A 26,360-nucleotide genomic window follows, 5' to 3' on the forward strand; every position below is an offset into this window, starting at 1 on the left:
CGCTCCCTCACAGGAGACGCACCGCGTGTGCGGAGCTCCCAGACAGAGCGCCAACCAGAGGAGAAATAGGACATTGCAGGATCATCTGCACCAATCACAGCGCTCCCTCACAGGAGACGCACCGCGTGTGCAAAGCACCAACCAGAGGAGAAATAGGACATTGCAGGATCATCTGCACCAATCACCGCGCTCCCTCACAGGAGACACACCGCGTGTGCGGAGCTCCAACACTGTCATCCCAGACAGAGCGCCAACAGGAGGAGAAATAGGACATTGCAGGATCATCTGCACCAATCACAGCGCTCCCCCACAGGAGACGCACCGCGTGTGCGGAGCTCCAACACTGTCATCCCAGACAGAGCGCCAACCAGAGGAGAAATAGGACATTGCAGGATCATCTGCACCAATCACAGCGCTCCCTCACAGGAGACGCACCGCGTGTGCGGAGCTCCAACACTGTCATCCCAGACAGAGCGCCAACCAGAGGAGAAATAGGACATTGCAGGATCATCTGCACCAATCACAGCGCTCCCTCACAGGAGACGCACCGCGTGTGCGGAGCTCCAACACTGTCATCCCAGACAGAGCGCCAACCAGAGGAGAAATAGGACATTGCAGGATCATCTGCACCAATCACAGCGCTCCCTCACAGGAGACGCACCGCGTGTGCGGAGCTCCAACACTGTCATCCCAGACAGAGCGCCAACCAGAGGAGAAATAGGAGATTGCAGGATCATCTGCACCAATCACAGCGCTCCCTCACAGGAGACACACCGCGTGTGCGGAGCTCCCAGACAGAGCGCCAACCAGAGGAGAAATATGACATTGCAGGATCATCTGCACCAATCACAGCGCTCCCTCACAGGAGACGCACCGCGTGTGCGGAGCTCCAACACTGTCATCCCAGACAGAGCGCCAACCAGAGGAGAAATAGGACATTGCAGGATCATCTGCACCAATCACAGCGCTCCCTCACAGGAGACGCACCGCGTGTGCGGAGCTCCAACACTGTCATCCCAGACAGAGCGCCAACCAGAGGAGAAATAGGAGATTTCAGGATCATCTGCACCAATCACAGCGCTCCCTCACAGGAGACGCACCGCGTGTGCGGAGCTCCAACACTGTCATCCCAGACAGAGCGCCAACCAGAGGAGAAATAGGACATTGCAGGATCATCTGCACCAATCACAGCGCTCCCTCACAGGAGACGCACCGCGTGTGCGGAGCGCCAACCAGAGGAGAAATAGGATAAAATGGCAGAGAAACCGTCACCTCTGCCATGTCTCCCCTTTCCTGGCTGGTTGGCTGCATGAGCAAGTGGCACAAATATGGTTGTCCTTAGCAACGGCGATATCACCTCCTCGGGACAGCATTCCACTTGTTGGACTCTGTATTGTATCTTCTCTAATCTCTCCAGTCCCTGTTCTTTCATGTGCGGTGTATGCACCTCTTTGGAGACTTCCACAAAAGGCAGTAAGTCCATGACTGGCAGTCCATAGAGATCCACAGGCGCCGGACCCCACTGGGAACCCCACTCTTGGAAGCACCTGCCTGAGGGGAGAAGAACTCTTCCCTGACCCCACAAATCATATTACTATGATGTCATTGTAAGGGGGGAGGGGCCCGTGGAACCCAGAATCCCTTGGAAAGTATGGGATAGCCTTGCTTTGGCTCCCTGTGCACCTCTTATGTCTAAGTCATCCTGTGTCCATTAGGGGTGCAGGGAGGGGGACTGAGAAAATATATCTTGGATTCCTTAGAATGGGACAGTAATATTTCTCCACAATATCTCCCGGGATCGATGGAAAGACTATTCTTGGTTTGTTTGATTCTGAACTCCACGTGATAGGTGAGAGAGGCTGATGTGTTCAACTCCAGCCACCTGTCTGTCTGTTATGATGTAAAGGAGTGTAGTGTGACTGCTCTGCATCTCATTGTGGCTTGTGCTAATTGTCCCTGTAATTGTGTGAAGGAGTTCTGTGTTGATTGGTGATAATGTTGATTATCTTCTGAGCTACAAGACGGCAAGTCTAGCCTAAAGGTCATGCCTCTGAGTCATCTTGGCTGCCTAGAGGGATTAGTTAATTAGCTCATGTTAATTAGGTCTGGTCACAGTTTCAGAGTAATATGAGCAGGATATGTGGGCACCTCCTCTTTTACTGTATATAAGCCTGTAGCCTTTCAGTAACGATTGTGATTCCTGCTTGAACCTCAACACAGAGCTTCGTCTCGTATTTGGAGGAGAACTATTCGTATTGGGTCTTATTCGGCTGGTTGGAGTGTCAGTAGCTGCCTCGTGTTCGGGAATGGAATGTCCTAAACGACTTGAACCCCTTTCATACTCGGGGTGTCGTTATCATTTATTGGAAGAAAATATTCATCATCACTCCTCCATGAGACGGACTTTTCTTCATCTACCTTTTCTTTGCTAATGTCAGGGAAAGGAGGTCAGATATACAAGATGAGGTCAGAGGTGGGTGAGTAGGGCATGGGTGGGAGATGAGGTCAGAGGTGGGGGATGAGGTCAGAGGTGGGTGAGTAGGGCATGGGTGGGAGATGAGGTCAGAGGTGGGGGATGAGGTCAGAGGTGGGAGATGAGGTCAGAGGTGGGGGATGAGGTCAGAGGTGGGAGATGAGGTCAGAGGTGGGAGATGAGGTCAGAGGTGGGAGATGAGGTCAGAGGTGGGAGAATGAGGTCAGAGGTGGGAGAATGAGGTCAGAGGTGGGAGAATGAGGTCAGAGGTGGGAGATGAGGTCAGAGGTGGGAGATGAGGTCAGAGGTAGGAGATGAGGTCAGAGGTGGGAGATGAGGTCAGAGGTGGGAGATGAGATCAGAGGTCGGAGGTAGGAGATGAGTTCAGAGGTGGGAGATGAGGTCAGAGGTGGGAGATGAGGTCAGAGGTGGGAGATGAGGTCAGAGGTAGGAGATGAGGTCAGAGGTGGGAGATGAGGTCAGAGGTGGGAGATGAGGTCAGAGGTGGGAGATGAGGTCAGAGGTAGGAGAATGAGGTCAGAGGTGGGAGAATGAGGTCAGAGGTGGGAGATGAGGTCAGAGGTGGGAGATGAGGTCAGAGGTAGGAGATGAGGTCAGAGGTGGGAGATGAGGTCAGAGGTGGGAGATGAGATCAGAGGTCGGAGGTAGGAGATGAGTTCAGAGGTGGGAGATGAGGTCAGAGGTGGGAGATGAGGTCAGAGGTGGGAGATGAGGTCAAAGGTCGGAGATGAGGTTAGAGGTAGGAGATGAGGTCAAAGATCAGAGATGAGGTCAAAGGTCAGAGGTAGGAGAATGAGGCCAGAGGTAGGAGATGAGGTCAGAGGTGGGAGATACGGTCAGAGGTAGGAGAATGAGGTTAGAGGTGGGAGATGAGGTCAGAGGTGGGAGATGAGGTCAGAGGTCGGAGGTGGGAGATGAGGTCAGAGGTGGGAGATGAGGTCAGAGGTCGGAGGTGGGAGATGAGGTCAGAAGTGGGAGATGAGGTCAGAGGTTGGGGATGAGGTCAGAGATGAGGTCAGAGGTCGGAAGGTGGGAGATGAGGTCAGAGATGAGGTCAGAGGTCGGAAGGTGGGAGATGAGGTCAGAGGTCGGAGGTGATCACTGAGGCGCTCTTACCTGACCAGAGCTTTCACGGTGGACCTGACCACACTGGACAGCAGGAATAGCGGAGTGACCAGGATGTGGAAGAGGGAGAGGGAGGCGAAGGCCACGGCCGGAGAGAAGGCGTCTTTGGTCAGGAAGTGAACGTGGACCACAAATGTCTGGACATATGGAGAGAGAGAAGAGTGTCTGTGATTGGGCGGAGGGAGAGGAGTGCAGAGGATTCTGGGAAGTAATGACAAGACTTACGATGAGCACAGCGGCGATGGGAATGGCGGCATTCATAAATACTGCGAGAGAAGGAGAAGAGGGTTAGGAGGTCTCATTACACACAGACATTGGAGAAGCTTCAATCGTGGCTTTATCACACAAGGCGACATTCCAGAAATTGGGGTTCCCATAGTCCCCGGTTTGTATAATACCCCAAACATTACCCCGGGGTGTCATATATGGCGAGGAGCCTGTATTCCAGGACATACCCTGCGGGTGACTGGACTATGAGATACTCCCCAGAAGATGGCAGGACTATGGCGCCCCCTGGTGGCTCCATCACTGTGAAATGTTTATGTGATACAAGTGAGGTGGGAACCATAGAGGGGATATCATGCAGGAAGGGGGTTGGGAGGGTAGTAAGGGCGGGGTATTATCAGGTGAGGGCGGAGATAAGACATGGTGGGTGTATAGAGGGGATATCATACAGGAAGGGGGTTGGGAGGGTAGTATGGGCGGGGTATTATCAGGCGAGGGCGGAGATAAGACATGGCGGGTGTATAGAGGGGATATCATGCAGGAAGGGGGTTGGGAGGGTAATATGGGCGGGGTATTATCAGATGAGGGCGGAGATAAGACATGGCGGGTGTATAGAGGGGATATCATGCAGGAAGGGGGTTGGGAGGGTAATATGGGCGGGGTATTATCAGATGAGGGCGGAGATAAGACATGGCGGGTGTATAGAGGGGATATCATACAGGAAGGGGGTTGGGAGGGTAATATGGGCGGGGTATTATGAGATGAGGGCGGAGATAAGACATGTTGGATGTATAGAGGGGATATTATACAGGAAGGGGGTTGGGAGGGTAATCATGGGTGTAGGAACCCTTACAAATCTGGGGGGGACAGCATTTTTACTCGCCAGGTATATTCGTATCTCAAGCCAATAGATCAAACTATTAAGGGCTCTTTCAGGCTGGGTTCACACTACGGTTTTCCCGTCCGTCAGCCGCATACGATTTCAGTATTGAAAACGTACGGGCCCGGACGGGAAAACGTATAGATAGAGAATGCATTGCAAATCGTATGCACTCAGATGCATCCGGGTGCGTACGATTTGCTGGCAAAACGTTTTTTAAACGTACGCAAAACCGTGTTCAACCACGGTTTTGCGGTCGTTTTTAAAACAGTATGGCAACCGCATACGTTTTCCTTTAACATTAATGTCAATGGAAAACGTACATATGTGCGGTTCCATACGTTCCCGTCCGTTTCAGCCGCATACGGTTTTTCATATAAATCGTATGCGGCTGACGGACGGGAAAACCGTAGTGTGAACCCAGCCTCACACGTCTGTTCAGTTTTTCAGATCAGTTTTTTTTTCATCAGTTGATCCGTTTTTCCATCAGTTTTTCGTCAGTTTTTCATCAGTTTTTGCATCAGTTTTTCCATCCATTTTTTTTTGTTTTTTTTGTGGCTTTTTACATAGAAAAACGGATGTTAGCGGAACGGATGATAAACGGATCATCCGTTAACGTCCGTTTTTCGTCCGTTCCGTTTATTAGACGGAAGAAAAATAGGGTTTTCTTCCGTCCAAAAAAACGGAACTGAACGCAGACGGATGCTAACGGACGTTAGCGGATGCTCATCCGCTAACGGACGCTAGCCCATAGGGAAGCATTGCGGTCCGTTAACGGACGTCCAAAAAACGGACGAACGGAATGGACGCGTGAAAGAGCCCTTAAGCAATCCAGAGAGGGTAATGCGAAGAGCAATATGCAGCAATAAAAAAATAAACCATCATAGCATTAGTAAAACACATGGCATCAGTAAAAATCAACCGGTATAGCATTAGTAAAAATCAACCCACATGGCATTAGTAAAAATCAACCCACATGGCATCAGTAAAAATCAACCCACATGGCATCAGTAAAAATTAACCCACATGGCATCAGTAAAAATTAACCCACATGGCATCAGTAAAAACCAACCCACATGGCATCAGTAAAAATTAACCCACATGGCATTACTAAAAATCAACCCACATGGCATTAGTAAAAATTAACCCACATGGCATCAGTAAAAATTAACCCACATGGCATTAGCAAAAATCAACCCACATGGCATTACTAAAAATCAACCCACATGGCATAAGTAAAAACCAACCCACATGGCATCAGTAAAAATCAACCCACATGGCATCAGTAAAAATTAACCCACGTGGCATTACTAAAAATCAACCCACATGGCATCAGTAAAAATTAACCCACATGGCATTACTAAAAATCAACCCACATGGCATAAGTAAAAATGGTGGCACAGTGGCACAGTGGCGACAATTGATGGGCACAGTGGCTGCGTTTGATGGGCACAGTGGCTGTGTGTGATTGGCACAGTGGATGCGTTTGGGCACAGTGGCGACAATTGATGGGCACAGTGGCTGCTTTTGATGGGCACAGTGGCTGCATGTGATGGCACAGTGACTGCGTTTGGTGGCACAGTGAGGCTGCAATTAATGTTTTTTTTTTCTTTAGAGAAGGCAAGCTCAAAATAACAAACATTTTTTTAAACTGCTATTTTTTATTTAAAAAATTAACCCACATGGCATCAGTAAAAATGGTGGCACAGTGGCTGCATGTGATGGGCACAGTGGCGACAATTGATGGGCACAGTGGCTACGTTTGATGGGCACAGTGGCTGCATGTGATGGCACAGTGGCTGCGTGTGATGAGCACAGTGGCGACAATTGATGGGCACAGTGGCTACATTTGATGGGCACAGTGGCTGCGTGTGATGAGCACAGTGGTGACAATTGATGGGCACAGTGGCTGCGTTTGATGGGCACAGTGGCGACAATTGATGGGCACAGTGGCGACAATTGATGGGCACAGTGGCTACGTTTGATGGGCACAGTGGCTGCGTGTGATGAGCACAGTGGCGACAATTGATGGGCACAGTGGCGACAATTGATGGGCACAGTGGCTGTGTGTGATGAGCACATTGGCGACAATTGATGGGCACAGTGGCTACGTTTGATGGGCACAGTGGCTGCATGTAATGGCACAGTGGCTGCGTGTGATGAGCACAGTGGCGACAATTGATGGGCACAGTGGCTACATTTGATGGGCACAGTGGCTGCATGTGATGGCACAGTGGCTGCGTGTGATGGGCACAGTGGCTACGTTTGATGGGCACAGTGGCTACGTTTGATGGGCACAGTGGCTGCGTGTGATGAGCACAGTGGCGACAATTGATGGGCACAGTGGCTACGTTTGATGGGCACAGTGGCTGCATGTGATGGCACAGTGGCTGCGTGTGATGAGCACAGTGGCGACAATTGACAGGCACAGTGGCTGCATGTGATGGCACAGTGGCTGCGTGTGATGGCACAGTGGCTGCGTGTGATGGCACAGTGGCTGCGTGTGATGAGCACAGTGGCGACAATTGATGGGCACAGTGGCTACGTTTGATGGGCACAGTGGCTGCATGTGATGGCACAGTGGCTGCATGTGATGGCACAGTGACTGCGTTTGGTGGCACAGTGAGGCTGCAATTAATGTTTTTTTTTTTTCTTTAGTCAGAGAAGGCAAGCTCAAAATAACAAACATTTTTTTAAACTGCTATTTTTTATTTAAAAAATTATGGTCACCTCAGGCTAAGGTGACCATAATTTTTTAAATATAGCAGTTTAAAAAAATGTTTGTTATTTTGAGCTTGCCTTCTCTGACTTAAGAAAAAAAAAAAACATTGAGGTCCTCAGCTCAGTCCAACACCCCCCCCCTCCCTCCCTCCCCAATACTTTCTTACTTTTAATGAAGGTTCTGTCTTCTTGCAGACAGTTTTTACTGTAATCAGAATTAGTACGGCAGGCCAGGCCCAGGCGCAGCAGCAGGCTCCTCGTGACCGTGAGTCACAGCTTGTACTCTGACTGGCGCCGACAGTCACTCTCGCTCCCTCCTCCCTCCTCCCTCTCTCACCTCCGGCCGCCGGCTAGGGTGACCACATTTCCAAACTGCCATTCAGGGACACCCCCCCCCCCCCATTTTTTTTGCAGATTTTGGGGGCAGGGGCGTATGAAATCAGCGGCCCATGCGCAAGATCAAAAGTGGGCCCTAGGCATCAAGAAGAACAACTGAGTGGGGGGCACAGAGTAGTCAGAGGGGCAGTGCGATGGACAGGGGGACCGTGGGATGGACAGGGGGACCGTGGGATGGATAGAGGCATACCTCCCAACTTTCTGAGATGGGAATGAGGGACACCTATTAGCAAAAATATGTAGGAGAATTATAAACAAAAATAAAAATGGTTAAACCCACAGGTGCTTTTTTACCACTACTATTCTTTTATATTGGCTCCTTGAGGGACAAACAAAGAGGAAAGAGGGACAGAGGGACAATGCCCTAAATGAGGGACAGTTCCTTCAAATCAGGAACAGTACAGGAGGGGGGGACTGAAGAACAGCACAGGTGGGACCAGAGGACAGCACAGGAGGGGGGGGGCTGAAGAACAGCACAGGTGGGACCAGAGGACAGCACAGGAGGGGGGGGACTGAAGAACAGCACAGGTGGGACCAGAGGACAGCACAGGAGGGGGGACTGAAGAACAGCACAGGAGGGGGGACTGAAGAACGGCACAGGTGGGACCAGAGGACAGCACAGGAGGGACCAGAGGACAGCAGGGGGTTGGAGAATAGGGGGTGAGGTGGGAGAGAGCAGAGAAGTTACTGGGGAAGATCAGCCAGGAGAGTGTTGAGGGACCTGTGGGCAGCAGAAGGAAACTGGATAAGAGGGGTGGCATATAGAGAAACTGATGCCCCCCCCCCCCCATGTTCTTCTTGCAGCCACTGAATGCCCGCTTTTCCTCCTTTACCTCCTGCAGGCATTCAGTGGCTGCAAGAAGAACATGGAGGGCATCAGTTCCTCTATATGCCACCCCTCCTATCCAGGTTTAGAGGGAAGCTGCATGGACCCCCTGGAGTATGAGGCTGGGTTGCAATGGCGCCCCCTGTAGTTACACCGCTGCAGTGGAGTAACTAAAACATTTCTGGCAGTTTGAAGGAGCAATGAATGGAATGCTGGCAGGACTCTGAGGTTGTGATAGTCGCTGATGAGCCACTCCTGAGAGGATTGCTTGGTATACAGAGGGGGTAACAAGACTAGAAGGTGAAAAGGTGGCAGAACATGAAAGGCTGAGGGTGAAGGAGGAGGGGGGGGGGGGCTGCTGCAGGGAGAGGCAAACAAGTAGTGGGAGAGAAGAGACAGGGAGCAGCCGGACAGGACTGGGTGTGAGGAGTTATCATGTGTGCAGGAAACATCTTCAGCTCTGAGGGGTTCATGCTGGGACCTGTAGTTCTTCACTTTTGGGGGGGGGGGAGTCACATCCCCAAAAGTGAAGGATTACAAGTCCCAGCATGAACCCTGCCCTGATATCTAAGGAAGTTTCCTCCTTCCATCCAGGGTGTCATGTGTCAGTGTCTCTCCTGCCGACCCTTATCTGGAGCAAGCCTCTGAGTGTACTGTGCAGAGTGCAGACACACACTCCAGTGTCTTACTGAACTCTGACTGCTGAGGGAGAGCCGACAGGATTATAACACCGATGGATCTTCAATGCTGGTCAGTGCTTTGCAATGTTACTTGCCTTAGTTTGTACACTGCAGTCTGTCTCAGAGTCTGATGTTTCTTCTGGCTGCCTGGCTGGACTCCAGAGCATACACGAGTAGGTGGGTGGAGCTGAACAGAAGGCGCGGAGGAGGAAGTTAAACTCTCATCTGCTGCTATAGGTCTCTCCCTCTCTCCTGCTCTGACGTCACTGGTTGCTACACGCCAAGCGGGAGGCAGGAGGTAGCAACCAGTTTGGGCACTGAGCCAGCGGTGGAAATAAAGTAAAAAGGGGTCTCACTCTCTGTCAGCTAGGGGTCCACCACAGGCTGAGACAGAGAGGATGTATGCAAAGGCTATTTTAGGGGGCATTAGATCGGCCCAGGCCAATTCCGGGACTCTGTATTGTCCCGTAATGAGGGTGTCCGGGACACGGGACACAAGTATTAATTAAGGGACAGTCCCGGGCAATCCGGGACACGTGGTCACCCTACCGCCGGCGTGACGTCACGCGGCGCACGGCGGTGGAAATGGAATGAACCAAATCATCCTCCATGGGGGGGGGGGCGAGGAGATGCACCGGAGGAAAGGGAGCCAGCCAGGAGCGCACGCGGCAGCCAGTGAGTCGGCGCCAGCGGGCACACAGTATAGTGAGCGCAGTCACATCTGGGGGGGATTTTACCATACATGTCCCCCCGCATTATTTCCTGGGGGGGATGCGTCCCCCCCGTCCCCCCCGGTTCCTACGCCCGTGAGGGTAATATGGGCGGGGTATTATCAGATGAGGGCGGAGATAAGACATGGCGGGTGTATAGAGGGGATATCATGCAGGAAGGGGGTTGGGAGGGTAATATGGGCGGGGTATTATTAGATGAGGGCGGAGATAAGACATGGTGGGTGTATAGAGGGGATATCATGCAGGAAGGGGGTTGGGAGGGTAGTAAGGGCGGGGTATTATCAGGCGAGGGCGGAGATAAGACATGGCGGGTGTATAGAGGGGATATCATGCAGGAAGCGGGTTGGGAGGGTAATATGGGCGGGGTATTATCAGATGAGGGCGGAGATAAGACATGGCGGGTGTATAGAGGGGATATCATACAGGAAGGGGGTTGGGAGGGTAATATGGGCGGGGTATTATCAGATGAGGGCGGAGATAAGACATGGCGGGTGTATAGAGGGGATATCATACAGGAAGAGGGTTGGGAGGGTAATATGGGCGGGGTATTATCAGGTGAGGGCGGAGATAAGACATGGCGGGTGTATAGAGGGGATATCATACAGGAAGGGGGTTGGGAGGGTAATATGGGCGGGGTATTATCAGGTGAGGGCGGAGATAAGACATGGCGGGTGTATAGAGGGGATATCATGCAGGAAGGGGGTTGGGAGGGTAATATGGGCGGGGTATTATAAGATGAGGGCGGAGATAAGACATGGCGGGTGTATAGAGGGAATATCATACAGGAAGGGGGTTGGGAGGGTAGTATGGGCGGGGTATTATCAGATGAGGGCGGAGATAAGACATGGTGGGTGTATAGAGGGGGATATCATACAGGAAGGGGGTTGGGAGGGTAATATGGGCGGGGTATTATCAGATGAGGGCGGAGATAAGACATGGCGGGTGTATAGAGAGGATATCATGCAGGAAGGGGGTTGGGAGGGTAGTAAGGGCGGGGTATTATCAGGTGAGGGCGGAGATAAGACATGGCGGGTGTATAGAGGGGATATCATGCAGGAAGGGGGTTGGGAGGGTAATATGGGCGGGGTATTATAAGATGAGGGCGGAGATAAGACATGGCGGGTGTATAGAGGGGATATCATACAGGAAGGGGGTTGGGAGGGTAATATGGGCGGGGTATTATCAGATGAGGGCGGAGATAAGACATGGCGGGTGTATAGAGAGGATATCATGCAGGAAGGGGGTTGGGAGGGTAGTAAGGGCGGGGTATTATCAGGTGAGGGCGGAGATAAGACAGGGCGGGTGTATAGAGGGGATATTATACAGGAAGGGGGTTGGGAGGGTAATATGGGCGGGGTATTATCAGGTGAGGGCGGAGATAAGACATGGCGGGTGTATAGAGGGGATATTATACAGGAAGGGGGTTGGGAGGGTAGTATGGGCGGGGTATTATCAGATGAGGGCGGAGATAAGACATGGCGGGTGTATAGAGGGGATATCATACAGGAAGGGGGTTGGGAGGGTAGTATGGGCGGGGTATTATCAGATGAGGGCGGAGATAAGACATGGTGGGTGTATAGAGGGGATATCATACAGGAAGGGGGTTGGGAGGGTAATATGGGCGGGGTATTATCAGATGAGGGCGGAGATAAGACATGGCGGGTGTATAGAGGGGATATCATGCAGGAAGGGGGTTGGGAGGGTAATATGGGCGGGGTATTATAAGATGAGGGCGGAGATAAGACATGGCGGGTGTATAGAGGGGATATCATACAGGAAGGGGGTTGGGAAGGTAATATGGGCGGGGTATTATCAGATGAGGGCGGAGATAAGACATGGTGGGTGTATAGAGGGGATATCATACAGGAAGGGGGTTGGGAGGGTAATATGGGCGGGGTATTATCAGATGAGGGCGGAGATAAGACATGGCGGGTGTATAGAGGGGATATCATGCAGGAAGGGGGTTGGGAGGGTAATATGGGCGGGGTATTATAAGATGAGGGCGGAGATAAGACATGGCGGGTGTATAGAGGGGATATCATACAGGAAGGGGGTTGGGAGGGTAATATGGGCGGGGTATTATCAGATGAGGGCGGAGATAAGACATGGCGGGTGTATAGAGGGGATATCATGCAGGAAGGGGGTTGGGAGGGTAGTAAGGGCGGGGTATTACCAGATGAGGGCGGAGATAAGACATGGTGGGTGTATAGAGGGGATATCATACAGGAAGGGGGTTGGGAGGGTAATATGGGCGGGGTATTATCAGGCGAGGGCGGAGATAAGACATGGCGGGTGTATAGAGGGGATATCATGCAGGAAGGGGGTTGGGAGGGTAATATGGGCGGGGAATTATCAGATGAGGGCGGAGATAAGACATGGTGGGTGTCTAGAGGGAATATCATACAGGAAGGGGGTTGGGAGGGTAGTATGGGCGGGGTATTATCAGATGAGGGCGGAGATAAGACATGGCGGGTGTATAGAGGGGGATATCATACAGGAAGGGGGTTGGGAGGGTAGTATGGGCGGGGTATTATCAGATGAGGGCGGAGATAAGACATGGTGGGTGTATAGAGGGGATATCATACAGGAAGGGGGTTGGGAGGGTAATATGGGCGGGGTATTATCAGGTGAGGGCGGAGATAAGACATGGTGGGTGTATAGAGGGAATATCATACAGGAAGCGGGTTGGGAGGGTAGTATGGGCGGGGTATTATCAGATGAGGGCGGAGATGAGACATGGCGGGTGTATAGAGGGGATATCATGCAGGAAGGGGGTTGGGAGGGTAGTAAGGGCGGGGTATTATCAGGCGAGGGCGGAGATAAGACATGGCGGGTGTATAGAGGGGATATCATACAGGAAGGGGGTTGGGAGGGTAATATGGGCGGGGTATTATCAGGTGAGGGCGGAGATAAGACATGGCGGGTGTATAGAGGGGATATCATGCAGGAAGGGGGTTGGGAGGGTAATATGGGCGGGGTATTATAAGATGAGGGCGGAGATAAGACATGGCGGGTGTATAGAGGGGATATCATACAGGAAGGGGGTTGGGAGGGTAATATGGGCGGGGTATTATCAGATGAGGGCGGAGATAAGACATGGCGGGTGTATAGAGAGGATATCATGCAGGAAGGGGGTTGGGAGGGTAGTAAGGGCGGGGTATTATCAGGTGAGGGCGGAGATAAGACAGGGCGGGTGTATAGAGGGGATATTATACAGGAAGGGGGTTGGGAGGGTAATATGGGCGGGGTATTATCAGGTGAGGGCGGAGATAAGACATGGCGGGTGTATAGAGGGGATATTATACAGGAAGGGGGTTGGGAGGGTAGTATGGGCGGGGTATTATCAGATGAGGGCGGAGATAAGACATGGCGGGTGTATAGAGGGGATATCATACAGGAAGGGGGTTGGGAGGGTAGTATGGGCGGGGTATTATCAGATGAGGGCGGAGATAAGACATGGCGGGTGTATAGAGGGGATATCATACAGGAAGGGGGTTGGGAGGGTAATATGGGCGGGGTATTATCAGATGAGGGCGGAGATAAGACATGGCGGGTGTATAGAGGGGATATCATACAGGAAGGGGGTTGGGAGGGTAATATGGGCGGGGTATTATCAGGTGAGGGCGGAGATAAGACATGGCGGGTGTATAGAGGGGATATTATACAGGAAGGGGGTTGGGAGGGTAATATGGGCGGGGTATTATCAGATGAGGGCGGAGATAAGACATGGCGGGTGTATAGAGGGGATATCATACAGCAAGGGGTTGGGAGGGTAATATGGGCGGGGTATTATCAGATGAGGGCGGAGATAAGACATGGCGGGTGTATAGAGGGGATATCATGCAGGAAGGGGGTTGGGAGGGTAATATGGGCGGGGTATTATCAGATGAGGGCGGAGATAAGACATGGCGGGTGTATAGAGGGGATATCATGCAGGAAGGGGGTTGGGAGGGTAGTAAGGGCGGGGTATTATCAGATGAGGGCGGAGATAAGACATGGTGGGTGTATAGAGGGGGATATCATACAGGAAGGGGGTTGGGAGGGTAATATGGGCGGGGTATTATCAGATGAGGGCGGAGATAAGACATGGCGGGTGTATAGAGGGGATATCATACAGGAAGGGGGTTGGGAGGGTAATATGGGCGGGGTATTATCAGGTGAGGGCGGAGATAAGACATGGTGGGTGTATAGAGGGGATATCATACAGGAAGGGGGTTGGGAGGGTAGTATGGGCGGGGTATTATCAGATGAGGGCGGAGATAAGACATGGCGGGTGTATAGAGGGGATATCATACAGGAAGGGGGTTGGGAGGGTAATATGGGCGGGGTATTATGAGATGAGGGCGGAGATAAGACATGTTGGATGTATAGAGGGGATATTATACAGGAAGGGGGTTGGGAGGGTAATATGGGCGGGGTATTATCAGATGAGGGCGGAGATAAGACATGGCGGGTGTATAGAGGGGATATCATGCAGGAAGGGGGTTGGGAGGGTAATATGGGCGGGGTATTATTAGATGAGGGCGGAGATAAGACATGGTGGGTGTATAGAGGGAATATCATACAGGAAGGGGGTTGGGAGGGTAGTAAGGGCGGGGTATTATCAGATGAGGGCGGAGATAAGACATGGCGGGTGTATAGAGGGGGATATCATACAGGAAGGGGGTTGGGAGGGTAATATGGGCGGGGTATTATCAGATGAGGGCGGAGATAAGACATGGCGGGTGTATAGAGGGGATATCATGCAGGAAGGGGGTTGGGAGGGTAATATGGGCGGGGTATTATAAGATGAGGGCGGAGATAAGACATGGCGGGTGTATAGAGGGGATATCATACAGGAAGGGGGTTGGGAGGGTAATATGGGCGGGGTATTATCAGATGAGGGCGGAGATAAGACATGGCGGGTGTATAGAGGGGATATCATGCAGGAAGGGGGTTGGGAGGGTAGTAAGGGCGGGGTATTACCAGATGAGGGCGGAGATAAGACATGGTGGGTGTATAGAGGGGATATCATACAGGAAGGGGGTTGGGAGGGTAATATGGGCGGGGTATTATCAGGCGAGGGCGGAGATAAGACATGGCGGGTGTATAGAGGGGATATCATGCAGGAAGGGGGTTGGGAGGGTAATATGGGCGGGGAATTATCAGATGAGGGCGGAGATAAGACATGGTGGGTGTCTAGAGGGAATATCATACAGGAAGGGGGTTGGGAGGGTAGTATGGGCGGGGTATTATCAGATGAGGGCGGAGATAAGACATGGCGGGTGTATAGAGGGGGATATCATACAGGAAGGGGGTTGGGAGGGTAGTATGGGCGGGGTATTATCAGATGAGGGCGGAGATGAGACATGGCGGGTGTATAGAGGGAATATCATGCAGGAAGGGGGTTGGGAGGGTAGTAAGGGCGGGGTATTATCAGATGAGGGCAGAGATAAGACATGGCGGGTGTATAGAGGGGGATATCATGCAGGAAGGGGGTTGGGAGGGTAGTATGGGCGGGGTATTATCAGATGAGGGCGGAGATAAGACATGGCGGGTGTATAGAGGGGATATCATACAGGAAGGGGGTTGGGAGGGTAATATGGGCGGGGTATTATCAGGTGAGGGCGGAGATAAGACATGGTGGGTGTATAGAGGGAATATCATACAGGAAGCGGGTTGGGAGGGTAATATGGGCGGGGTATTATCAGATGAGGGCGGAGATGAGACATGGCGGGTGTATAGAGGGAATATCATACAGGAAGCGGGTTGGGAGGGTAATATGGGTGGGGTATTATCATATAAGGGCGGAGATAAGACATGGCGGGTGTATAGAGGGGATATCATACAGGAAGGGGGTTGGGAAGGTAATATGGGCGGGGTATTATCAGATGAGGGCGGAGATAAGACATGGCGGGTGTATAGAGGGGATATCATGCAGGAAGGGGGTTGGGAGGGTAGTAAGGGCGGGGTATTATCAGGCGAGGGCGGAGATAAGACATGGCGGGTGTATAGAGGGGATATCATACAGGAAGGGGGTTGGGAGGGTAATATGGGCGGGGTATTATCAGGTGAGGGCGGAGATAAGACATGGCGGGTGTATAGAGGGGATATCATGCAGGAAGGGGGTTGGGAGGGTAATATGGGCGGGGTATTATAAGATGAGGGCGGAGATAAGACATGGCGGGTGTATAGAGGGGATATCATACAGGAAGGGGGTTGGGAGGGTAATATGGGCGGGGTATTATCAGATGAGGGCGGAGATAAGACATGGCGGGTGTATAGAGAGGATATCATGCAGGAAGGGGGTTGGGAGGGTAGTAAGGGCGGGGTATTATCAGGTGAGGGCGGAGATAAGACAGGGCGGGTGTATAGAGGGGATATTATACAGGAAGGGGGTTGGGAGGGTAATATGGGCGGGGTATTATCAGGTGAGGGCGGAGATAAGACATGGCGGGTGTATAGAGGGGATATTATACAGGAAGGGGGTTGGGAGGGTAATATGGGCGGGGTATTATCAGATGAGGGCGGAGATAAGACATGGTGGGTGTATAGAGGGGATATCATACAGGAAGGGGGTTGGGAGGGTAATATGGGCGGGGTATTATCAGATGAGGGCGGAGATAAGACATGGCGGGTGTATAGAGGGGGATATCATACAGGAAGGGGGTTGGGAGGGTAATATGGGCGGGGTATTATCAGATGAGGGCGGAGATAAGACATGGCGGGTGTATAGAGGGGATATCATACAGGAAGGGGGTTGGGAGGGTAATATGGGCGGGGTATTATCAGATGAGGGCGGAGATAAGACATGGCGGGTGTATAGAGGGGATATCATGCAGGAAGGGGGTTGGGAGGGTAATATGGGCGGGGTATTATCAGGTGAGGGCGGAGATAAGACATGGCGGGTGTATAGAGGGGATATTATACAGGAAGGGGGTTGGGAGGGTAATATGGGCGGGGTATTATCAGATGAGGGCGGAGATAAGACATGGCGGGTGTATAGAGGGGATATCATACAGCAAGGGGTTGGGAGGGTAGTATGGGCGGGGTATTATCAGATGAGGGCGGAGATAAGACATGGCGGGTGTATAGAGGGGATATCATGCAGGAAGGGGGTTGGGAGGGTAGTAAGGGCGGGGTATTATCAGATGAGGGCGGAGATAAGACATGGTGGGTGTATAGAGGGGATATCATGCAGGAAGGGGGTTGGGAGGGTAATATGGGCGGGGTATTATCAGATGAGGGCGGAGATAAGACATGGCGGGTGTATAGAGGGGGATATCATGCAGGAAGGGGGTTGGGAGGGTAATATGGGCGGGGTATTATAAGATGAGGGCGGAGATAAGACATGGTGGGTGTATAGAGGGGATATCATACAGGAAGGGGGTTGGGAGGGTAATATGGGCGGGGTATTATCAGATGAGGGCGGAGATAAGACATGGCGGGTGTATAGAGGGGATATCATACAGGAAGGGGGTTGGGAGGGTAATATGGGCGGGGTATTATCAGATGAGGGCGGAGATAAGACATGGCGGGTGTATAGAGGGGGATATCATGCAGGAAGGGGGTTGGGAGGATAGTAAGGGTGGGGTATTATCAGATGAGGGCGGGGATAAGACATGGTGGGTGTATAGAGGGGATATCATACAGGAAGGGGGTTGGGAGGGTAGTATGGGCGGGGTATTATCAGATGAGGGCGGAGATAAGACATGGCGGGTGTATAGAGGGGAATATCATACAGGAAGGGGGTTGGGAGGGTAATATGGGCGGGGTATTATCAGATGAGGGCGGAGATAAGACATGGTGGGTGTATAGAGGGGATATCATACAGGAAGGGGGTTGGGAAGGTAATATGGGCGGGGTATTATCAGATGAGGGCGGAGATAAGACATGGCGGGTGTATAGAGGGGATATCATACAGGAAGGGGGTTGGGAAGGTAATATGGGCGGGGTATTATCAGATGAGGGCGGAGATAAGACATGGTGGGTGTATAGAGGGGATATCATGCAGGAAGGGGGTTGGGAGGGTAATATGGGCGGGGTATTATCAGGTGAGGGCGGAGATAAGACATGGCGGGTGTATAGAGGGGATATCATGCAGGAAGGGGGTTGGGAGGGTAATATGGGCGGGGTATTATCAGATGAGGGCGGAGATAAGACATGGCGGGTGTATAGAGGGGATATCATACAGGAAGGGGGTTGGGAGGGTAATATGGGCGGGGTATTATCAGATGAGGGCGGAGATAAGACATGGCGGGTGTATAGAGGGGGATATCATACAGGAAGGGGGTTGGGAGGGTAATATGGGCGGGGTATTATCAGATGAGGGCGGAGATAAGACATGGCGGGTGTATAGAGGGGGATATCATACAGGAAGGGGGTTGGGAGGGTAATATGGGCGGGGTATTATCAGATGAGGGCGGAGATAAGACATGGCGGGTGTATAGAGGGGGATATCATACAGGAAGGGGGTTGGGAGGGTAATATGGGCAGGGTATTATCAGATGAGGGCGGAGATAAGACATGGCGGGTGTATAGAGGGGGATATCATACAGGAAGGGGGTTGGGAGGGTAATATGGGCGGGGTATTATCAGATGAGGGCGGAGATAAGACATGGCGGGTGTATAGAGGGGGATATCATACAGGAAGGGGGTTGGGAGGGTAGTATGGGCGGGGTATTATCAGGTGAGGGCGGAGATAAGACATGGCGGGTGTATAGAGGGGGATATCATACAGGAAGGGGGTTGGGAGGGTAGTATGGGCGGGGTATTATAAGATGAGGGCGGAGATAAGACATGGCGGGTGTATAGAGGGGATATCATACAGGAAGGGGGTTGGGAGGGTAATATGGGCGGGGTATTATTAGATGAGGGCGGAGATAAGACATGGTGGGTGTATAGAGGGGATATCATACAGGAAGGGGGTTGGGAAGGTAATATGGGCGGGGTATTATCAGATGAGGGCGGAGATAAGACATGGTGGGTGTATAGAGGGGATATCATACAGGAAGGGGGGTTGGGAAGGTAATATGGGCGGGGTATTATCAGATGAGGGCGGAGATAAGACATGGTGGGTGTATAGAGGGGATATCATGCAGGAAGGGGGTTGGGAGGGTAATATGGGCGGGGTATTATCAGGTGAGGGCGGAGATAAGACATGGCGGGTGTATAGAGGGGATATCATGCAGGAAGGGGGTTGGGAGGGTAATATGGGCGGGGTATTATCAGATGAGGGCGGAGATAAGACATGGCGGGTGTATAGAGGGGATATCATACAGGAAGGGGGTTGGGAGGGTAATATGGGCGGGGTATTATCAGATGAGGGCGGAGATAAGACATGGCGGGTGTATAGAGGGGGATATCATACAGGAAGGGGGTTGGGAGGGTAATATGGGCGGGGTATTATCAGATGAGGGCGGAGATAAGACATGGCGGGTGTATAGAGGGGGATATCATACAGGAAGGGGGTTGGGAGGGTAATATGGGCGGGGTATTATCAGATGAGGGCGGAGATAAGACATGGCGGGTGTATAGAGGGGGATATCATACAGGAAGGGGGTTGGGAGGGTAATATGGGCAGGGTATTATCAGATGAGGGCGGAGATAAGACATGGCGGGTGTATAGAGGGGGATATCATACAGGAAGGGGGTTGGGAGGGTAATATGGGCGGGGTATTATCAGATGAGGGCGGAGATAAGACATGGCGGGTGTATAGAGGGGGATATCATACAGGAAGGGGGTTGGGAGGGTAGTATGGGCGGGGTATTATCAGGTGAGGGCGGAGATAAGACATGGCGGGTGTATAGAGGGGGATATCATACAGGAAGGGGGTTGGGAGGGTAATATGGGCGGGGTATTATCAGATGAGGGCGGAGATAAGACATGGCGGGTGTATAGAGGGAATATCATACAGGAAGGGGGTTGGGAGGGTAGTATGGGCGGGGTATTATCAGATGAGGGCGGAGATAAGACATGGCGGGTGTATAGAGGGGGATATCATGCAGGAAGGGGGTTGGGAGGGTAGTATGGGCGGGGTATTATCATATAAGGGCGGAGATAAGACATGGTGGGTGTATAGAGGGGATATCATGCAGGAAGGGGGTTGGGAGGGTAGTATGGGCGGGGTATTATTAGATGAGGGCGGAGATAAGACATGGTGGGTGTATAGAGGGGGATATCATGCAGGAAGGGGGTTGGGAGGGTAGTATGGGCGGGGTATTATCAGGTGAGGGCGGAGATAAGACATGGCGGGTGTATAGAGGGGGATATCATACAGGAAGGGGGTTGGGAGGGTAGTATGGGCGGGGTATTATAAGATGAGGGCGGAGATAAGACATGGCGGGTGTATAGAGGGGATATCATACAGGAAGGGGGTTGGGAGGGTAATATGGGCGGGGTATTATTAGATGAGGGCGGAGATAAGACATGGCGGGTGTATAGAGGGGTGAGACCTCCCGCCACGTATGGAGGAACATACTGGACACGGAGGTGTACAAGGCGAAGGCCTTCAGGCTGGTCAGTTCCTTCTGCCGCGTCTCCTCCACACTGCCATGGAAGATGTGTTCCCACGAATACAACTTCAGCAGTTTGATCCCCCGCAGCATCTCGTTCGTCTTCTTCAGGCGCTCGTTAGAATTCTCCTACCACCGGGAAATAGAAATGTACAAAATTACCAACACGGGGGGTTCAATACACACATAACGTCAGATAAAATACACACACATATATATACACTGTACCCCCGGGTATAATACACACACATATATATATATATACTGTACCCCCGGGTATAATACACACACACATATATATATAACTCCCTGACGCCCCTCCCTTTGTGCGTTCACATTCTTTGCTCCCCTCCACTTCTTTGTCCAGACGTCCTGATGGCCCCTCCCCCTGTATGTTTAGGCTCTCTGGAGGCTCCTCCCCTTATAATTATAATAGGATATTACAATCATAACAAATATAACAGTCTATTGTAGAGAAGTTCCTATGTGTTGATGTTGGGGGTTGCAGCCCTGATGAAGGTCTTGCAGCACCCGAAACGTGTTATTATTGAACCAATGTTGTGATTAAAGGTTTTGGTCCGTCGGATGTTTGGCGCTCTCATTGGACTTTGTAGATGTGAATCTTCAGTTTCGGGCCCCGTGTTTGAGGGACACTCCATTGTTGTTGTGCCTCATTACACTCTGACTAATCTTTGATAATACAAATCCCGCGGCTCGTCTCTGCCAGTCAACACACAACACCAGTCCATGGACAGCGTGCTGACTCACCAGAGTGCTGACTCACTAGAGGGCTGACTCACCAGGGGACTGACTCACCAGAGAGCTGACTCACCAGGGGACTGACTCACCAGAGAGTTGACTCACCAGAGTGCTGACTTACCAGATTTCTGACTCACCAGAGTGCTGACTCACCAGAGGGCTGATTTACCAGAGAGCTGATTCACTAGAGTGCTGACTCACTAGAGTGCTGACTCACCAGATTTCTGACTCACCAGATTGCTGACTTACCAGAGTGCTGACTCACTAGAGTGCTGACTCACTAGAGTTCTGACTCACCAGATTGCTGACTTACCAGAGTGCTGCGCTGGGCCTGAGACAACTTTGTGGCTACAAAATATTGGACTGGCGCCAGGACTATGATGACCGCGGCTCCAATTAAGGCACTGATCCCCAGGATGTAATAGAGGAGAATGATCCCCACTATGATCTGCGGAAAGATGAGACCACAATGTTACTGGCATCACCCCCTCCCCCACCATGATACAATGTTACTGGCATCACCCCCTTCCCCACCATCACCATAATACAATGTAACAAACATCACACCCTTATCCCCCCCCCCCACACCATCTCTCCCCCTAATCTCAGGACGGGTACACTCTGGCGGGGGAGGGGTGGCCATTTTTTAGGGTCCCCCTGGTGTCCCCGGTGTGGCTCTGGGTCTCCGCCCTCTAAGTCTGTAATGGGGGTAATGAGTGCCGTGTGATGTCATAAACCCCAATGTACTGACAGAGTGAGGGGTGGGGCCTGACATGTTTCCCCCCTGGGGGCGGAGGGTTTGTCTCCCTCCATTATGTGGATTATCTGCCTGCAATAGAGGAGAGACGGGAAGACGATGCCGGAGGAAAAGATTCCCCATCAGATCACATTGCAGTCAGATCAATACACCGATCAATACACCGATCAATAATACGGAAACATTTCCTGCTGAACAAAACCAGCCAATAAAATGTATTCATTTCTCTGTATGATTTCCGGAGGACGATCGATATTCTGTGTAATGGGATGTATGAATGATGTACTTTCCATCCTACTACACTTACAGCGTCCGCCCCACCCCCAACACGGGGCGCAAGGGGGTCAGTGAGAGACAACAATCAGCTCACACAAGTCAGTAAATCCAACAATCAGCCCACAAGTGTCAGTAAAGCCAATCAGCTGACAGTTGTCAGCAAGAACCAATGATTGGCTCACAATTGTCAGTAAAGCCAAATCTTGTATCCCAGGATTCAATGAGAGACAACCATCAGAAGTCAAGCATCGCTGAGGGCCACACCTCCCCACCAGGCACAAGAGAACACAGCCACACCTCCTCACCAGGCACAACCCAGGAGGAAGAGAACAAAACCACACCTCCTCACCAGGAACAGCCCAGGAGGAAGAGAACAAAACCACACCTCCCTACCAGGCACAACCCAGGAACAAGAGAACACAGCCACACCTCCTCACCAGGAACAGCCCAGGAGGAAGAGAACAAAACCACACCTCCCCCCAGGCACAACCCAGGAGGAAGAGGACACAGCCACACCTCCCCACCAGGCACAACCCAGGAACAAGAGAACACAGCCACACCTCCTCACCAGGCACAACCCAGGAACAAGAGAACAAAACCACACCTCCCCACCAGGAACAAGAGAACACAGCCACACCTCCCCACCAGGCACAACCCAGGAACAAGAGAACACAGCCACACCTCCTCACCAGGAACAGCCCAGGAGGAAGAGAACAAAACCACACCTCCCCACCAGGAACAAGAGAACACAGCCACACCTCCCCACCAGGCACAACCCAGGAACAAGAGAACACAGCCACACCTCCCCACCAGGACAGCCCAGGAGGAAGAGAACAAAACCACACCTCCCCACCAGGAACAAGAGAACACAGCCACACCTCCCCACCAGGCACAACCCAGGAACAAGAGAACACAGCCACACCTCCCCACCAGCCCCCAGGCACAACCCAGGAGGAAGAGAACAAAACCACACCTCCCTACCACGCACAACCCAGGAACAAGAGAACACAGCCACACCTCCTCACCAGGAACAGCCCAGGAGGAAGAGAACAAAACCACACCTCCTCACCAGGAACAGCCCAGGAGGAAGAGAACAAAACCACACCTCCTCACCAGGAACAGCACAGGAACGAGAGAACACAGCCACACCTCCCCACCAGGAACAAGAGAACACAGCCACACCTCCCCACCAGGCACAACCCAGGAGGAAGAGAACAAAACCACACCTCCCCACCAGGCACATCACAGGAACAAGAGAACACAGCCACACCTCCTCACCAGGCACAACCCAGGAACAAGAGAACACAGCCACACCTCCTCACCAGGAACAGCCCAGGAGGAAGAGAACAAAACCACACCTCCCCACCAGGCACAACCCAGGAACAAGAGAACACAGCCACACCTCCTCACCAGGCACAACCCAGGAACAAGAGAACACAGCCACACCTCCTCACCAGGCACAACCCAGGAACAAGAGAACACAGCCACACCTCCTCACCAGGCACAACCCAGGAACAAGAGAACACAGCCACACCTCCTCACCAGGAACAGCCCAGGAGGAAGAGAACACAGCCACACCTCCTCACCAGGAACAGCCCAGGAGGAAGAGAACACAGCCACACCTCCTCACCAGGAACAGCCCAGGAGGAAGAGAACAAAACCACACCTCCTTACCAGGAACAGCCCAGGAGGAAGAGAACAAAACCACACCTCCTCACCAGGAACAGCCCAGGAGGAATAGAACAAAACCACACCTCCCCACCAGGCACAGCCCAGGAGGAAGAGAACAAAACCACACCTCCCCACCAGGCACAGCCCAGGAGAAAGAGGACACAGCCACACCTCCCCACCAGGCACAACCCAGGAGGAAGAGAACAAAACCACACCTCCCCACCAGGCACATCACAGGAGGAAGAGAACACAGCCACACCTCCCCACCAGGCACAACCCAGGAGGAAGAGAACACAGCCACACCTCCTCACCAGGAACAGCCCCAAAACTAAACCACACCTTCCCCCCAGCCCCCAGGCACAACCCAGGAGGAAGAGAACAAAACCACACCTCCCCACCAGGAACAGCCTGGGAGGAGGCAAACACAGCCACACCTCCCCACCAGGCACAGCCCAGGAGGAAGAAAACACAGCCACACCTCCCCACCAGGGACAGCCCAGGAGGAAGAGAACACAGCCACACCTCCCCACCAGGCACAACCCAGGAGGAAGAGAACAAAACCACACCTCCCGACCAGGACAGCCCAGGAGGAAGAGAACACAGCCACACCTCCCCACCAGGCACAGCCCAGGAGGAAGAGAACACAGCCACACCTCCCCACCAAGCACAGCCCAGGAGGAAGAGAACACAGCCACACCTCCCCACCAGGCACAGCCCAGGAGGAAGAGAACAAAACCACACCTTCCCACCAGGCACAGCCCAGGAGGAAGAGAACAAAACCACACCTCCCCACCAGGCACAGCCCAGGAGGAAGAGAACAAAACCACACCTCCCGACCAGGACAGCCCAGGAGGAAGAGAACACAGCCACACCTCCCCACCAGGCACAGCCCAGGAGGAAGAGAACACAGCCACACCTCCCCACCAAGCACAGCCCAGGAGGAAGAGAACACAGCCACACCTCCCCACCAGGCACAGCCCAGGAGGAAGAGAACAAAACCACACCTTCCCACCAGGCACAGCCCAGGAGGAAGAGAACAAAACCACACCTCCCCACCAGGCACAGCCCAGGAGGAGAGGAAAAACAGCCACACCTCCCCACCAGGCACAGCCCAGGAGGAGAGGAAAAACAGCCACACCTCCCTAGCAGGCACAGCCTGGAAAGCCAGCCAGCTTATAGAAGATTCCCCTGAAAATGTATACCCTCCCCCAGCATGCACCACGGGCATAACTAATAGTGGTGGCCTGATATCCATTTTTTATAACTCAGGTCATTGCAGCCTCCCATATCATTGCCAACAACACCCCCCAGCCTCAGGTAGAAGGAATAATGAGAGCTGAGGGAAAAGCTGAACCATCAATCCAGCCCAGTAACACCCCACATTTATATATCCCTCCTGCTTGGGGCGGGGTGGCTACACATGTGACGATCCTCCTCCCACCTTCCCCTATAGAATGATCCCTGTACAGAGGCGGGAGAAAGGCACCATCTTCCAGGACCCGCCCCCTCCTGTCCATCAACCTATGAAGCAGCCCCTCCTACCGCCAGCCTGATTTCCACTTTCCTCTGGTGTGAGCACAGAGCCCCCTCACCCACCTGAACGGGCATTGCCCAGAGATTGGGGCACAGGAAGAAGAACCACATCAGCTGGTTGGCATCGATGGCCACCAGATTGCAGATCTGCCCGGAGGTCATCTCCCCCATAGACATGTTGGAGGTGGAAAGGTGCATGATCTTCCTGTAGATCTTCGTCTGCAGAGGGGAGAGAACATATCAAAAACACGCATACGTGGCTCCTCCCACATCCTCATACTATGGTCAGCTGACTGATGGATGGATTCTGGTTGCTATGGGTTACCGCAATGATATTTTCCTCTATAGATTGTAGTATTGCTGTGTGACAGGTTATCCTCTGACCGCCCATCCCCCATCTCCACCAACAGTCACCATGGAAACGCGCCATCTTGGCGTTGGGCAGATATCGCCCTGACAGGCGGGACTGATTGTCCTGTAATTCTGCACAATGTGTCCCCCGGCCCGTCTGAATTCCTGGCACCGCCGAAAACCTCCCTCCGCTAAATTTAGCAGCGGCGGCTGGCTGGCAGCCAGAAAATGCGCAGTTATCGCCATTCCTGGCTGTCCATCACAGGCAGCCCGGGGGCAGGACACTCACTTCACCAGCCGATCACACGTGGGGGGGGGGAGGGGATAACACTGAGTGTCAGCTCTGGGGACAAGTAACTAGAACAATTATTTTGGTGAAAAACGCAGAGACACTGCGCCGAAACACCGCGCCCAGACACCGCGCCGAAACACCGCGCCCAG

General features: G+C 52.6%; 1 protein-coding gene across 2 annotated transcripts in view; it reads right to left on the reverse strand.

The window, feature by feature from the left end:
• The window catches only part of ABCC8 (ATP binding cassette subfamily C member 8), a 70,296-nt gene extending 44,448 nt beyond the window's left edge, over positions 1 to 25,848 (reverse strand). The window contains exons 1-5 of one of the 2 annotated variants that reach the window (XM_040334502.1): positions 25,632 to 25,848; positions 21,645 to 21,779; positions 20,539 to 20,701; positions 3,845 to 3,885; positions 3,611 to 3,756 (exon numbers count right to left, since the gene is read on the reverse strand). In XM_040334502.1, coding sequence (XP_040190436.1) covers positions 3,611 to 3,756; positions 3,845 to 3,885; positions 20,539 to 20,701; positions 21,645 to 21,779; positions 25,632 to 25,766 — 620 coding nt within the window. In that variant the 5' untranslated portion in view covers positions 25,767 to 25,848. The remainder of the gene's footprint in view (positions 1 to 3,610; positions 3,757 to 3,844; positions 3,886 to 20,538; positions 20,702 to 21,644; positions 21,780 to 25,631) is intronic. The other variant, XM_040334501.1, reaches the window with a different exon arrangement.
• Positions 25,849 to 26,360: the final 512 nt, after the last annotated feature.

Source organism: Rana temporaria (assembly GCF_905171775.1).
Source record: "Rana temporaria chromosome 11 unlocalized genomic scaffold, aRanTem1.1 chr11z, whole genome shotgun sequence".
Taxonomy (NCBI): Eukaryota; Metazoa; Chordata; class Amphibia; order Anura; family Ranidae; genus Rana; species Rana temporaria.